Source organism: Triticum aestivum, chromosome 5B, assembly GCF_018294505.1.
Source record: "Triticum aestivum cultivar Chinese Spring chromosome 5B, IWGSC CS RefSeq v2.1, whole genome shotgun sequence".
NCBI classification, from domain to species: Eukaryota; Viridiplantae; Streptophyta; class Magnoliopsida; order Poales; family Poaceae; genus Triticum; species Triticum aestivum.
The window spans coordinates 657579873-657596923 of record NC_057807.1 but is presented as its reverse complement, the minus strand read 5'-3'; the positions used below and the strand labels follow the sequence as shown (position 1 = coordinate 657596923).

Genomic DNA, 17051 nt, shown 5'->3' with positions numbered 1-17051 from the left:
ATGACCACCGCCGGGGGCCGCGCCGCCCGTACCTAGGGTTCACCCACCGGTCGTGTTGACCGGCTGTCCTAGAGAGTCTTTTCCCCGAGTCTTGCTCCGGGGTTTTCTCTCTCCCGCCGGTCATCTTGATCGTGCGGTTTCTTTTTGGTTTTCGATCTATTCTTGATCATTTTGCGTCGCCCACCGCCGCCGTCGACCTCGAGCGCCTCTACTCTGACCCCGGCGCGACCAGCCGGCCTCTCCTCCGACCCGGCGGCCACGCGCGCCGAGGCGGCCCGTCGGGGCCAGCCGTCGTCCGCGCGTCAGTCCGCCCGTCGCCCTGCGCCGGCCGGCTCTGCCCTGCTCCGACCGGGACACCTGCATCGCCCCGACCCGGCGGCCTCGCGTCAATGCGACGGCCAATCATAGCGTCGCTCGTGCGCCGGCACACCCATCGATCCACGTCACCCGCCTTCGCCGCGTCTGTACGGTGGCCCGGCGGTCTACCTCGCCGGCCTCGTCCTCGGCTGCGTCGGGACGGCTGCGTCAGGCTCGTCGGCTGCCTCAACTCGGGCGCCGCTACTCCGTTGGTCGCTCGGGCCTCGCTGCCCAGGCGCCGGCGTTGCTTTGGCAGCCCGGGTGCCAGTGCTGACAAGCTCGTCCGCATGACGTCTCACGCCATCCGCCGTCGTCGGCTTCATCTCGGACTCCGCCACCACCACGCCTCCACCAAGCGGCGTCCCCTACCTCGCGCGCGATCGGCTTAATCACCCGCTCGCCTCCATGATCCGCCTCATCTACGCCGCGCGACCGACCTGGCCCGTCGGTTACACGCGCCTCCGCAGGTCCCGTGAAGATCGTCCCCGAGTTTAGCGCGCTTCTCCACCGATCGAGCATCGGGCTGCCACTGCGTCACCCCATCGGGCCGCAGCGCCGCCGCCCCGTGGTTCTCCTCGCGGCTGCATCGACTCGTGCCTCGCCACTGCGTCGCTCCTTTGGGTCGTCGTGTCGTGATACGCGGTCCCCGCCGCCGCCCCGAGGCCGTCCACGCGGTTGCACCGACTCGCGAACCGTTGTTGTGTCGCCCCTTCGGTCCGCAGCGTCGCAGCTCGCGGTCCCCGCCGTCGCCTCGACCCTCCTACCGCCGATGCGTCGCCCCTTCGGGCTGTAGCGCCGCGGCCCGCGGTCCGCTCCACACCCATCACGCGTCGACCTCCCGTGATATGCACCGCGCCATCTTCCTTGGCGCGGGAACGCCACCGTCCGCGCCGGTCTTCATCACACTGTCAGGATTCTTCGCCTACTTCGAGCATCGCCGCCGCACTCCTAACCTAGCCGTCGTCGTCGCTGCCTTCGTAGCCGCCGCTGCCGCCCGTCCACCCCCTTCATCTTTGTCCAAGCACCAGCCCATCGCCAGCGTCGTCGTCATTTACCCCGACAACTTCGTCTACTCCGACCACCGTCGGTGACATCGGCCCTGCGCAGATGGACGCCGCAATCGTCGTCGAGTTCTTCTCTGCCGGCCCCTCCGACTTCTCCAACATGGCGTACAGCTCATGCAGGTCCCTCGTCTACGCATGCCCGGTGCTGGCAACACCGATGCGTGCCTTCATCCACGACGTGTCCCCGGGCCTGGCAAGCCTGGTCGGCGCTTCGTCAACTTCGTCTTCATCCGCCTACGCATGCTCCGTGCTGGCAACACCGGTGTGTGCCTTCGTCCACGATGTGTTCCCGGGCTTGGGAAACCCGCCGCGATGTGTCCTCAACAACATTTTCTTCCCGGTGCACCCCTACTTCGGCACCACTGCGCCCATGCTAACTCGACGCCCTCTTGCGCCCGCGGCTCCACGGCGACTTCCTCAACACCGGCCACCCTGACTCAACATTGACCACGGCATTCTTCGCACGACTACCTCGACCACGGCTCCGCCACCCACGCTCTCGGCTACATCGACAAACGGTACTAAGGGTTGTCGCCTGCTTGAGCAACCTCGTTGGTTTCCACTCCAGCCATGACTCTGCGATGCGTCGACCGTTACGACTGTGGGGGTGTCCGTCGGCTTGCCTTCGGATTCTTCTCCAGTCTCACCGTCTGCATCGCTACCGTTGTGACTGCGGGGGGATGTTGAGTAACGTGATTGTATTAGGAAACATAGGTTAGACTAGGAAATATTCTGGCTTGCCTTGTACTCCAAGTAGATCATGTATTCCTATATATATGCCCACGAGGCTCAAGCAATACGATGAACTATTCCACCAAATCTCTCTCTCCCTTCTAACAAAAACTACCCGTTCGCCAACGATGGGCTGCCATCAAGCAGTAATCAAGGGATGGTGCAGGCGTACGTTTCCCGGTATTACTACTTTACTAGTACCCGGACTCTAGCACCGCCGCCGGTGACACGGGGTTGCAGGCGTTATGGGCGGAGGAGCCCGTGGTCGCCGTCTCCTTCGGAAAGTTCCTGGACAACCCTGACAACGCTGGTGATGTTGGTGCTGGACGTGTTGTCCTGTCCAGACACTCCTCCAACGAGGAGTACCTCGGAGTGACGGAGACCGCGCCTTGGGGCTACGACACCACGGTGCAGGCGGCGTACCGGTGGCTCCACGAGCCGCTTCAGGAAGTGGAAGGAGATCGTCGATGGATGGAAAAGGACATGAAGCTCTGAGATGGCCGACGGCGGCGGGCCGTTGTCACTGCAGGTCGGTGGGCCCTGACCCGCTGCAAGCGTAGAGATCCAGGAAGCCGAGCACGTGGCCGCAAGACGGCAATTGCCGCATGTGTATGCGCGGGTGTTCCCGTTCAGCATCAGCTCCGGCTGGCGCCGACGGCGGTAGGTGGCGCCCTCCGTGCGAGTATTAAACTTGTCCAAGTTCAATTTCAACAGTTAAGTCAGTGTCGACAGTAGGTTCAGTTTTGACTGTTAAGTTCAGTGTGACTAGGTTCAGTTTCGGTGGTTATTTCTTCCGTCGTCAGCACCGCCGGCATGATTATGAACTTGTTGCTCGTCCAATCACGGAAGCAGCCATGATACGGTCGATGAACACGGATACGTTGGAGCGTACTACTCCCTCTGTTCGGAATTACTCGTCCATTGTGACAAGTAATTCCGAACGGAGGGAGTACTATCTGGTTCGTGGCATCCACACCGTAAAGTCGACCGTCATACCCGCGGGAGCTGGCTGAAAGCGGCGGTGGAAGACATGTGCTGGATGACGGTGGTGTGCATGGGCACGGCGACCTTCCAGGCCTTGTTGAGGTCATGGAAGGTTTGTCTCTATTTCTCCATCTCCACTGAAACGCCCCCTAGAAAACGCCTCCCGTTCTGAACTCATCGAAAGGAGGACAAACTGAAAAAAGGACATGAGTACGGACCTCCCGTTGCTCCTCTGTTTCGCGAGTTGTTGTTGAACTTTGCATGAGCATATGGTCATGGTGGTTGGAAGGGAAAATATCAGTTGCTACCAGCACTTAGATGATACCGTGATACGGACTTCTGGGCCGTTGGATCAGATCCAACGGCTCGTCGAAATCTATTGTACCTACGCGAAATTTTGACTCTCGGATAACTTCTTCGCAAAATGTTCAAGAGCTCCAGAAGCCATCGGACCTGAGATCCAATGGTGAGAAATGTGTCTTGTGATTGAGGAGACCGTGCGAGTGGCTTGAGCGGAAGGCCTATGGGAGGTGGCACAAGTAGCATGTGCTATGACATTCACAAACTATGTGGAATTGCGTCGTGGGATTGAGGGCTACCGATGTCACTGTTACTTTGGTATGTGCTTTATCTATAAAATGGGTTGCGAGCCTGTTTGAAGATGTGGCTGTTACGTTCTCGCGTGTTATCACAAGACGTGGCAACACTATCTATACTCAGAATTTGCTAAAACTAGACGGTCTGTTAGAGTCACCATTGATGGTTACTGGGTCACCTGACAGTAAATCAGTAATGCGCAGCGAGCAAGTGTTTTCCTAGTAGAGACCTCATTTACCCACCTCATTTACCGCCTCCGTAGACATAATTTGGGTGACATACGTGAACAGCAACAGCATAAATTTAAAGCAGTTTCTTTTGAGAGAATACTTAAAGCAGTTGGAGACTGGATACAAAGATACTGGCCCGATCGCTGTCAACCCGTCTTGACATTGAAACACCACTACGGATCAACTGCTGAAAACAGCAATGATCGCATACAATCGTCATACTTAGGGTGTGTTCGGCAATCCACCAACTTCTTCGAATTATAGAATCTATGGAGCAGCTGTTTGCTGGCTGCATGGATTTTAACTACCGCTCCAGGAGCGGAGCCAGGGAGCCGAGGGAAACCGAACGCGGCCTTAGCCTCTATTTGTTAATTGTTATATGGGGAACACATGAAAAGTTATTCTTTCGACAAACATGAAAAGCTCAAGAAAAGCGAGAAAAGGCAAAAGAGTGAAAGAAACAGGGATGTGTGTACACGTCAGGTACGTGAAAAAACGCTTCATATTAGGTACTTTATTTCCTGTCCGTCCGTCCAATCCTCATCCAATCGCTCACATGTCGTCTTCTTCCTCCCAAGCGTGTTTCTCTTTAAGCCACGATCTGGTTCATCCTTCTCTGCAACCCCCGACCTACCCCACCCAATCCACTTGCCTCCACCCCCCATGACCGGTGGACGCTACTGCGCAAAGTCTCGTTGCCCCGTCGTCCCCTCAACCTCCCGCATCTCGTTTCTGGCCATCGCCCCCGCCATCCCTCTAATCCCCGTACCACCGTCGAAAACCTCCGGCTATCCGCTGCATCCCCCCTCCGCCACCCCTAAGATGGATAATGGAGCTGATGATTCCCCTAAGATAGATGATCGAGATGTTGCTTTCCTTAAGATAGATAGTGGGGCTGGTTTTCTCCGGCGAGGTCCGGCCTCTTCATCTCGCGCGCTTGAGAAGAAAGACGGAAGAAGGAAAAAGTGACAGACGCAACAAAAAAGTTTAATGTAGCTGGAAAATAGCAAACCTCCCCGTAAATAAAAGAAAATAGCAAAACCAAAGACAAAGACGATTATTATGTATGCATCTGTCCATAAACATACACCCTAAACTGCAACTATACATTTCAAGATTCGTACACATCACGCCACGTCCACCAGGTTCCAATGGTCAGTAATTTACAAACCCAAACATATTAAAAAGATGAAACTAAGTCCACTTGTTTGATCATATAAAACATAGAAAATACCTATAAAACTGTCTGATGTAGTACACCAATTTTCAAATTAGCCTAACTAATCCAGAGCCATGCATTTCTTTGCCGCCGAGCCGCAACAGGGAGCAGAGCTCCTGCATGCCCGTCCATACGTGCGTTTCGTCTCTTCAGCAAATTTCAAATCTCACATCGCGTGGGCCCACCGCACCGTCAGGTCGGCCGGCCGGCAGGTCACGCGTCCGTTTCGTCCCCATGTCCTCTCTCTGTTTTGGGTGGGTGCGCGTGCGCATCAGTCGCAGGCATGATTATCTCATGTCATGGCCCGCGGCCGGCGGCACTGTTGAGTGGTCGATCACTGCAGCATGGGGCGCGCGAGCGCGAGCGCCGCCACGCCGGCGAGGACGGCGACGAGGTCCAGCGGCGGCCGCGCGGCTGCGGCCGCTCCGGCGAACTGGTCGCCCCCCTGGTACACCATCGTGCCGTTGATCAGCGGCAGGCCCGCCGGCGCCTGCGGGTTCGACCCGGCCGACTTCACGCTGCACAACACATATAAATGAAACGTATCGTCAGCACGAAATGTTAATGGTATAGTAATATGGAGTGTGCATGCGTACACGTCAGTGCAACAGTCAGCTCCTATCATTTGAAAATAAGTCACGGAGAGGAGAGTGTGCGTCGTGACGGGATAACACGTTGCGTGTCCGGTGCGAGAGACGACGGTCGACTAATCGACTTGCCGTGGGCAGGGGCGATTTGGTTTGGAACTGTTCGATCGGCGGCATGCGGGGTACCGACCGGGCGCTCTCGGACGGATGCGGCGAGGTCGTTGTTGGCCGGCTCGGCTCGTCGGTGCGCCGTGCACGTCAACCGGACAGCGGTGCAGCACCACCGCGTCCGGGGCTATCTAGAGGTCAAAAGATGTTTTCCATTTGCTTTTGGGAGCCATGGAAAGGCACTTGTCTTTTGGTTTGACAAAAAGGTTCAAGAACGACGGACATCTCGGTGACGCGTGGGGTGGGTACCTGGTGGTGCTGGGGCAGAAGGCGATGGCGTAGGCGGAGACGCCGCCGGCGCAGGTGAAGGTGGAGGTGGCGTCGTCGTAGGCGTAGCTGTAGGCGCGCGGGCACGCGTTCTTGAAGAACTGCGAGTAGGCCGACGGCCGGCACGTGCCGGGGCTGCCGTACTCGCCGCTGCAGCAGTACTGCGCCGTCCCGAACGCCTCGCACGCGCTCTTGCACGCCACGCCGCCGCCCGCCCCCGCCGTCGTCGACGACACGCGTAGGTCGCCCGGGCACGCGCCGTTCAAGTCCACCACGCACCCCGTCGGCGCGCAGTTGCCGCCCGCCGCGCCCGCACCCGCCGCGGCGGGTGCGCCCTGCTCCGGCGCCACCAGCATCGGCAGGTTGTACCCGTCCACCAGGCTCACGTCGTAGAAGTCCATGCCGTCGTTGCCGTCCATCGTGAACTCCGCCAGCGTGGCGGGCGGCGCGGCCCCGCCGCCGGCGCAGTCCTGCCGCCCGGAGCCGCAGTCGCCGGTCACGCACGCGAACTTGCCGGCGGGGTCCGTGGAGCAGAGCGTCCGGCCCCAGAGCCGCCCCGACCACCCCGCGGGCACTGGCATCGTCCTCGACTCCCCCGGGGCCAGCGCGAAGCCGGTGCTGTCCATCTCCGGGGAGCCCGCGCTGGAGAGGATGCCCGGCCACACCGTGTACTCGCAGTTGTTGGTGATGGCGAACGACTTGGACGCCACACCTGAAGAATCAGTGACCAACCATGAGCAAAACAAGTAAATTGAGCGGACGATTTGAACGAACTTGAATTACATCCATGCATATGCGTGGACCGATTTGCGGCTTACCGCTGGCTGAGACGAGCAGCAGGACGAGGAGGGAGATGAGAGCTCGGCGTGCCCGTGTCGCCATTGTAGCGAGTGCAGAGCGTTGCTCTGATCTGATGGTACGGTGGCCGGTATGGTTAGGACAGACACGTGGGTTTTATTTGCGAGGCGGTGGTGGTGGTGTGGCCGCAATTGGTGTGGGCAGGCGTTGAGGGTATTTATAGAGAAAAAAACATTTTTCTGTGGGAGAAGATGAGGCATGCCAGATAAGATATTTTGCTGTTTTTTACGGCGGATGTGACGTGTAACTTTCTTAATTTCTGGGGCTATTTTACATATATCTATTGGCCGTCCGATGTGATCGTGTTCCATCGCCTCTGCCACGTGCGAATCGCGACGCAATGCACATCTGTCGTTCGGCGCAGTCCATTGAGACTTTTTTTTTATGAAAAGAATTCCTGATCTATTTCTCATCAATTATGTCAGTACAAATAATACTAGGAGTAACGAAAATTACATCTAGATCTATAAACCACTTAGTAACGACTACAAGACTGAAGCGATCCGAAGGCACACCACCATCATCGCTCTTCACTTACCAAAGCTGGGCAAACCATGTTATATAGACAATGAGAAAGTCGTCGCTAAAGCATCATAGGACTAGTGGAACAGAACGGTAATCATCGTTGATGAAGACGTGTATAGATCAAAAGGATCCAACCTAGAAACACCCGAACGAAAAACAAACATGATCCAAACAAATCCATTGAAGACCAACTCCAAACAAATCCCGCGGCATCCGCCAGAGACACCCCTTCACATGCCCTCCGCACGATGTTAGACACACCTTCTCTACATCGTTTACAGTGAAACATCGTTGAAAACTACTTGTCAATTCTCTCTGCTCTTTGTTGGGTTCGACACTCTTTTAAAAAATGCTACGATAGATCCCCTATTGTTTATGGGTCATCAGGGTTCCACTACCATACCAAGGTTGCGCCGTCGTGGGGTGGTCACCACTTCCAACGAGGCTGTTGTGACGTACCTAGAGCCACCAACCCTAGTGGATCCAGGCGCCATTTGAGCAGACACAATGGATTCCTGCTGGATTGATTTTGACTGTGGGCGGGCGCACTTCTCCTGGGAGCGACGTAGAGCCGTTGTGGACGGCCATATTCTCTTCTACCCCGCATGGGATGAGGCCTCAGTCCACGAACTCAGACTTCTTAGAGTCGGATCCACTGCACGTCATGCCGGAGAAGGCTAGCGTTCACCGGAGAGGAGTTAGGGGGGGGAGGGGAGTGGAGCGAAAGCTAGCCATCATCTCCCTATTTTCCTATGCGATCGTCTCCAGATTGTAAGATCAATAGATCATTATTCATCCATATTTGACGCCAAACCATGCGGAAATTCGTAGGGGCACATAAGTGCGGGGCACTCACTTGCCAAGCACTGTCGTCCCTTCGATTTGCCTCACGATTCCACTAGTAGAAAAAGGGTCAAATGTGAGACACATTAGTCCCGGTTTGTAACAGAACCGGCACTAATGTGTCCATTAGTGCCGGTTCCAACGGCTAGCCGGGAGGAGCTCTTTAGTACCGATTCGTGGCAAACCTTTAGCACCGGTTCGTGCCACGAACCGGTACTAATGAGAGTGGTGGCAGGATGTTGTCAGAGTGGGGCCCTTCCAGCACCTTTAGTACCGGTTCATGGCATGAACCGGTACTAAAGGTCGTCCTATATAAATCCTTCGTCCACCCGCACTCTGTTCTTCCCCCTTTCCCCTCTCCCTCTCCTCTGTTCTTCCCTTCTTCCTCTCGAGTTCATCACAAAATTTGCCCCAAATTTGTCAAGATTTGCAGGCCCTCATCCATTCAAATGATCACCAAGGTTAGCAACTTTGTCCTTTCATCTCTCATTGCTAGATTAGCTCTTGCATTGGTTTATATAGTGATTAATTGTGGGTTTTAGTAATTTGGGAGGAATTATATGTGGTAGTATTTGATTTATATGCAATTTGAGGTCAAAATAACACTTAGTTTGCATATGTAGGTGTGGTTTACTTAGTGCCTTCTAAATCTCCGTCGTAACCACCGTCGATCGCCCGCACCGTCCCGTCGCCGGCACCACCTTGTGGTGAGCCTCTTGTTCATGAAATTTTATATAAAAAATTGATGTTTGTGTGATTTGGATATATAGTTACTCGTATAATAATTATCTTACCCGTACGTTGTTTGTTATACATAGTGCCATGGTTTTGATATCCGTCCCCGTCGGCCCTCGTCCTTGTTATGATTCGGATGTGGTATATTCTCTTTTAAAACTATTTGTTGCATTTCGTGTTTATGACAAATTATGCCCATCAAGTTGACATAGATATTTTTATCTAGGAGGTATGTGAACCGGAAATTCCAACCGACCCTATTGTCGAGAGGTTAAATTTAGTTGAAAGAGAAAACGAGTACTTGAAAGAAAAATTGAAAAGAATTGAGGGGGAGAAGATGGAATTGGAGTTGCATGTTGCCGATGTCGTCGATGATCACAAGATCAAGATGGAGAAAATGCGCTTGAAGATTAGAAAGATTAGAAAATATGCCATCGATAGTGAGGCTTGGTATCATTATGCTGTTGGATCAATTGTTACCTTAGTTGCGATCTTGATCGCATTTGTTGTTGCATTTAAATGCTTTAGCTAGAGAGTTATTTGTTTGTTGCATTTAAGTGTTGTATGAACTTTATGTATGAACTTGTATTAATTTGGTCTATTCGGTGTTGTGTAATGAAGATGAGCCGGCAATGGATGTACGATGACCGATGCTCTCCCCAGTTCGTTGAGGGCGTGCATACTTTTCTGCTTGCGGCTGAGGCAAACAAGCGGGCGGATGGTTTTATGCCTTGTCCATGTGCTGGCTGTAAGAATGGTCGCAATTACTCTACGTCAAGAACCATTCACGTCCACCTGTTTGAGTCCGGTTTCATGCCCCACTATAATGTTTGGACCAAGCACGGAGAAAGAGGGGTTATGATGGAAGACAATGAAGAAGAAGAGGACGACGACAGCTATCCTGGCCATGGGTTCCCTGAATACGATGATACAACAATGGGGGAAGAAGCTGAGCCGGTAATGCGGGAAGAAGCTGAGCCGGCAATGCGGGAAGAAGCTGAAGAAGAGGCATCAGATGAGCCCGTTGATGATCTAGGTCGGGCCATTGCCGATGCAAAGAGAAACTGCGCAAGTGATTTGGAGAAGAAGAAGTTGCAGCGCATGTTAGAGGATCACAAAAAATTGTTGTACCCGAATTGCGTAGGTGACAAGAAAAAGCTGGGCACCACACTGGAATTGCTGCAATGGAAGGCAGAGAATGGTGTATCTGACAAGGGATTTGGAAAGTTGCTGGTAATGATAAAGGATATGCTTCCAAAGGACAACGAATTGCCCGAGAGTACGTACGAAGCAAAGAAGGCTGTCTGCCCTCTAGGGTTAGAGGTGCAGAAGATACATGCATGCCCTAATGATTGCATCCTCTACCGCGGTGAGTACGAGGATTTGAACGCTTGCCCGGTATGTGGTGCATTGCGCTATAAGATCAGCCGCGATGAGCATGGTGATGTCGAGGGCGAGCGCCCCAGGAAGAAGATTCCTGCCAAGGTGATGTGGTATTCTCCTATAATACCACGGTTGAAACGTTTGTTCCAAAACAAAGAGCATGCCAAGGCGATGCGATGGCACAGAGAAGACCGTAAGAAAGACGGAAAGTTGAGAGTACCCGCTGACGGGTCGCAGTGGAGAAAAATCGAAAGAAAGTACGGGAAGGAGTTTGCAGATGACGCAAGGAGCGTATGGTTTGGTCTAAGCGCAGATGGCATTAATCCTTTTGGGGAGCAGAGCAGCAACCATAGCACCTGGCCTGTGACTCTATGTTTGTATAACCTTCCTCCTTGGTTGTGCATGAAGCGGAAGTTCATTATGATGCCAGTGCTCATCCAAGGCCCTAAGCAACCCGGCAACGACATTGATGTGTACCTAAGGCCATTAGTTGAAGAACTCTTACAACTGTGGAATGGAACAGGTGTACGTGCGTGGGATGAGCACATGGGGGAAGAATTTGACCTAAAGGCGTTGCTGTTCGTGACCATCAATGATTGGCCTGCTCTCAGTAACCTTTCAGGACAGACAAACAAGGGATACCGCGGATGCACGCACTGTTTGGATGATACCGACAGTATATATTTGAATAGTTGTAAGAAGAATGTGTACCTGGGACATCGTCGATTTCTTCCGAGCAGGCATCCCGTAAGAAAGAAAGGCAAGCATTTCAAAGGTGAGGCGGATCACCGGACGAAGCCTCGCCACCGTACTGGTGCTGATGTACATGATATGGTCAAGGATTTGAAGGTGATATTTGGAAAGGGTCCTGGCGGACAACCTGTTCCAAAGGACGCTGACGGACGCGCACCCATGTGGAAGAAGAAATCTATATTTTGGGACCTGCCATATTGGAAAGACCTAGAGGTCCGCTCCGCAATCGACGTGATGCACGTGACGAAGAATCTTTGCGTGACCCTGCTTGGCTTCTTGGGCGTGTATGGGAAGACAAAAGATACACCTGAGGCACGGGAGGACCAGCAACGTATGCACGGAGAAGACGGCATACATCAGGGTCATGCAAGCTACGCTCTTACCAAAGAAGAGAAGGAAATCTTCTTTGAATGCCTGCTCAGTATTAAGGTACCGTCTGGCTTCTCGTCGAATATAAAGGGAATAATAAACATGGCAGAGAAAAAGTTCCAGAACCTAAAGTCTCATGACTGCCACGTGATTATGACGCAACTGCTTCCGGTTGCATTGAGGGGGCTTCTACCGGAAAACGTTCGATTAGCCATTGTGAAGCTATGTGCATTTCTCAATGCAATCTCTCAGAAGGTAATCGATCCAGAAATCATACCAAGGTTACAGAATGATTTGGTGCAATGTCTTGTCAGTTTCGAGTTGGTGTTCCCACCATCCTTCTTCAACATCATGACGCACGTCCTAGTTCACCTATGCGAAGAGATTAACGTTTTGGGTCCTGTATTTCTACACAATATGTTCCCCTTTGAGAGGTTCATGGGAGTCTTAAAGAAATATGTTCATAACCGTGCTAGGCCAGAAGGAAGCATCTCCAAGGGCCATCAAAATGAGGAGGTCATTGAGTTTTGTATTGACTTTATTCCTGACCTTAAGCCGATTGGTGTTCCTGAATCGCGGCATAAGGGCAGACTGGATGGAAAAGGCACGCTAGGAGGGAAACAAATAATATGTATGGACGGACATTCTCTCACTGAAGCACACTACACAGTTCTACAGAATTCCGCCTTGGTGGCTCCGTATATGGATGAACACAAGAATTTGCTACGCTCCAAACACCCGGAGCGGTCTGATGACTGGATTACACGTGAACAAACCAGGAGTTTCGCCAGCTGGTTGCAGACACGTACCATGCATGACACCTCTATTGAAGATGACCTGTACTTGCTGTCCCAGTTACCATCTTCGAATATAATGACTTTCAAAGGGTACGAGATAAATGGTAATACATTTTACACGATCGCCCAAGATAAGAAGAGCACCAACCAAAACAGTGGTGTCCGCTTTGATGCAGAAACCAAGACGGGAAAGGAAACATATTATGGTTATATACAGGACATATGGGAACTTGACTATCGACGTGGTTTAAAGGTCCCTTTGTTTCGGTGCAAATGGGTCAATATGACACGAGGCGGGGTAACGGAAGACCCGCAGTACGGAATGACAACAGTGGATCTCAACAATCTTGCGTATGCAGACGAACCATTCGTCCTAGCCAATGATGTGGCACAGGTTTTCTATGTGAAGGACATGTCTACCAAGCCAAGAAAAAGAAAAGATAAGGAAGCGAATGCATCGTACGATGAGCCAAAGCGGCACATAGTTCTTTCTGGGAAGAGAAACATCGTGGGAGTGGATGACAAGACAGACAAGTCAGAAGATTATGAAAAGTTTGATGAAATTGCTCCATTCACAGTGAATATTGACCCGAGCATCCCGTTAAATGATGAAGATTTTCCATGGTTACGGCGCAAAGGGACACACGCGAAGAAAAAGTTTCACACCCAAAGATCTGGGATGTATCGGCTTCACTAGCTATCATCACTTTCTTCTGTGTTTCGCACCCAGAGGGGAATCTCTGTAATAGTTAGGGTAGTTATGTGTTTTGGCATTTGAAACGCGAAGAAATTTTATGTGCAAACAAATTCACACTAATTTCAAATAATTCAAAATTTAAACTATTCAAATTTGAAAACTACGGGCACTAACAGAAAGTTTGTAATTTTTTGTACCTAAAGAGGCTGTGTCAGCCTCCGGTCAGGCTATGGCCCCACCATCACCATTTAGTGCCGGTTCGTACCACGAACCGGTACTAATGAGGTTGTGTCAGGTAAGGCTGGGGCCCCACGAGCACCTTTAGTACCGGTTCATGGATGAACCAGATGTAAGCTGTTTTTTAGTCCCACCTCGCGAAGTGAGAGGGACTAGGAGCGGTTTATAAGCCCTGAGTGCAGAGACGATGAAGAAGAGGATCAATGCTCACGTTGCTTAGCTTCAAGCCTTCAGGAATACGGTAGACTGCACGGAGCTATGCGCAGTGCAGTTTACACTATTCCGAAAGGCTTGAAGCAAATTAACGAGCATTGCACCTCTTTTTTATTTTTAATAACTTATTACAACTCCGGACTTCTTCTGTTATGGCAAAAACTAATTGCACGTCGACATTTCTTTTTTTAAGTTATAACTCCAGACTTTGACCATCAAGTTTGCAGAAAAGAAAAATAGCAGAAAAGAAAGAAAAACTATAGCTGAAAAGAAAAAAACTATATAAAAAACTACTCAAAAATAAATAGAAGAAAATAAATATAGCAGAAAAGAAAAAACTACTCAGAAATAAATAGAAGAAAAAATAAAGCAGAAAAGAAAAAAATTATATTTGCTATTTTTCAATAGTTTACAAAATGACCGTGAAATTGAAAATCACTACAAAATGAACTCTGAAAATATTGAATTTTGGCAAACTAGATGAAAAACTACTCACAAATAAATAGAAGAAAATAAATATAACAGAAAAGAAAAAACTATACAAAAAACTACGCAAAAATAAATAGAAGAAAATAAAGCAGAAAAGAAAAAATGTTGAATTTTGGCAAACTAGATGAAAAACTACTCACAAATAAATAGAAGAAAATAAATATAACAGAAAAGAAAAAACTATACAAAAAACTACGCAAAAATAAATAGAAGAAAATAAAGCAGAAAAGAAAAAACTATAAAAAAATTGGGGCGCTACCCTGTGGGCCTGATAGGCCACAGGTGTGTAATTACAGGCCTTAAAGGCCCAGCAGACTCACAGGGCAGCGCGCAGAGTTTAGGCCCACAAGCCTGCTATACAGAGGAGTTCGAAGTGGTAGCCGCGGCTGGGTTTATAAACCAGTGCGGCTGCCCTTCGCCCGGCGAGGTGGGACTAAACTTTGGGGTGGCAGCGCGAGGCCTTTAGTACCGGTTGGAGCTATCAACCGGTACTAAAGGGGGGGCCTTTAGTACCGGTTTGTGCCACCACCCGGTACTAAAGGGGGTCGCTTCCCGCCGCTTGGGCTGGCCAAAACTGGCCTTTAGTACCGGTTGGTGGCACAAACCGGTACTAGAGGCCCCTCCTATATAAACAACACTTGCGAAATTTCATTCTCCCTCTGTTTCTTCCTCTGTTTCCGCCGTCTCCGTCGCCGTCGCCGCCCCCGTCCCCGTCGCCGCCCTCGTCTCCGTCGCCGCCCCGGGCCCGTCCCCGTCGCGCCGTCCCCGCGTCGCCGCCCCGGCCCGTCATCGCCCCCGGCCGTCGCCTCGCCATCGCCGTCGCCCCGCTGTGAGCTCTCCCCCTCTAACCCCTCTCCCTCGCCCCCGGCGGCCACCATGGGCGCCGCCCCTCCCCGAGCCCATACACACACACACAAGCATGATGAACACACACACACACATATGTATGAATTAATGCATGCATAGTATATACGTATTTTGTATGTTTAATTAGTTTAGATTATTTAGATTACTATTTTTTCACTATTATATATGTATGAATGCATGTTAGATGGATATAATTAGTGTTTAATTAGTATGGATTTTTTTTATATAATGTTGTTTTTCAGTTTTTTAATGGATATGTATAGAAGTTGTGTTTTCTGTTTTTAGTGTTAGATGCTTAATTAGTATGAAATAGTATATAGATTTTTGAAATAGTAGAAATGTTAGAAATTTTAGTTATCAAAATCCAATCATTAAAAAAATGTTACTTTTTGCGGGCATATAGCTAGTATTTGTTCTCGACGATGCCCGGCCCGCATCCTCGCCGTCGACCCGTCCGCGACGACGTCCAGCCGACCCATGTCCGGGACTGGGCTCCGCCGGGCTGGCACTGGGAGGTGCTGCCTGGAGGGGCGCGCCGCTTGATGAGGAACCCGGCCCCGGGTCCCGTCGTCGACCCTGATCTCGTTTGGTGGCATTCGCGTGGGCCAGTTTCGGTGCGGAGGGACCCGGCCTCGCCGGAGGTGGTACGTCGCCGTGTCAGGGAGGAGGACGAGCACGTCCATCGCTACATGGTTGCGTTAGAGGGCGGCAGGTTCTCCAATACCTGGCAGTATCTTCGGGGATCTCACTTCAGCTATGATCCTGTGAGGGTTCCTTCTCTTTGGGTGTCCACCGCCCGCGCCGCAGGAACCGCGAGTGTCCTAGATTCTTCTGTAGTATTCGATCTTTAATTAGCTAGCCAGTGATGTACTATTCAATATTATATATTATTCGAGACGATGTATTCGAGATTATATCTATTATTCTAGACGAAGTATTCGAGATTATATCTATTATTCGAGACGATGTAATTTGAATACTAAATTGTTTTATATTTCTTTTGGATTAGTTAAATAAAAGCTATGGCAGACAATACCGACAGAGAGGGAGAACAGACCATGTTCGATATGATACGCGGGCCAGATGATGATCAGAATGAAGAAGATTATGACGGCTCCGAATTTCTAAACAACACCGGAGAGGGTGATATGATATTCGATCGCGACGACCGAATTGATGAAGTCATGAACTACGATTATGACGATGACGAAGAACATGTTGATCCTGAAACAACAAAGACCGGCGAGGTATATATATTTATATAAGCAGGTATCTGGTGATCATCACATGTTTTAAATGACTTGAAGATATATTAACGAATCGATCTTTGTTCTTTCAGCCATCCGGATCGAGCAAATCTTCAGGCAAAAGGACGAAACGAGGCCCGAACAAAAAGTTGAAGGAGGGCGTAAAGTACAATATCGAGGCAGTCAGACCTAATGGCGAACCATTAGCGCCTAAGAAGATTGCGGACAAGTTCGTTCGTCAGTGCGGAGTTCTTGTGAAGGACCAACTCCCGATCTCCCTTCAAGAATGGAGAGAGCCAGCAAAAGACAAAAGACAAAAAGGCAAAGAGGACGCTGCTCCACGTCCAGATGTTACTTTTGTCGACAAGAATCAAAAAGATCTGCTTTGGGATACTCTCATGGAACATTTCACCCTACCAGATCATTTCACAGAAGCAGATGTGCAGAAAGTCAAGGACGCTGCTCTTAGGAAGATGGCGGTTGCATTCAAGAACCACAAGAATCGTGAATGGGACAAGTACGTCAAGGGAGGAAGGAAGACTCCAGTATTCGAGGGAACACTAGAGAACCAACGTGCTCATTGGGACGATTTCGTGAAATTCAAGGATTCGGAATTAGCTAAGGAACGGTCGAGAATAAACAAGAAGAATGCCGAAAAAAGGATAAGTTCCATAAGCTGGGGCCAGGTGGCTATGCGGTGGCAATGCCTAAGTGGGATAAGTCTGAGAAAGAGATGGAGGATGCAGGTGTCACTCCGGTTACTAAGAGCTGGCCCCCCAGGTGCAGACTTGGTTCTATGCGCATGGGGGGGAGTTGGACCCGAAGACAGGCAA

The 17051-nt window shown here is 50.9% G+C and overlaps 1 protein-coding gene across 1 annotated transcript; it reads right to left on the bottom strand.

Annotated features, from left to right (window-relative positions):
- Positions 1–5043: 5043 nt before the first annotated feature.
- LOC123113955 (thaumatin-like protein 1b) lies at positions 5044–7186 on the bottom strand. Its single transcript, XM_044535296.1, has 3 exons — positions 7024–7186; positions 6188–6917; positions 5044–5701 (listed from the first exon to the last, which is right to left on the bottom strand). Exons 1-3 carry the CDS (start codon positions 7085–7087, stop codon positions 5518–5520), a joined length of 978 nt encoding a protein of 325 aa, XP_044391231.1. The 5' UTR covers positions 7088–7186; the 3' UTR covers positions 5044–5517.
- Positions 7187–17051: the final 9865 nt, after the last annotated feature.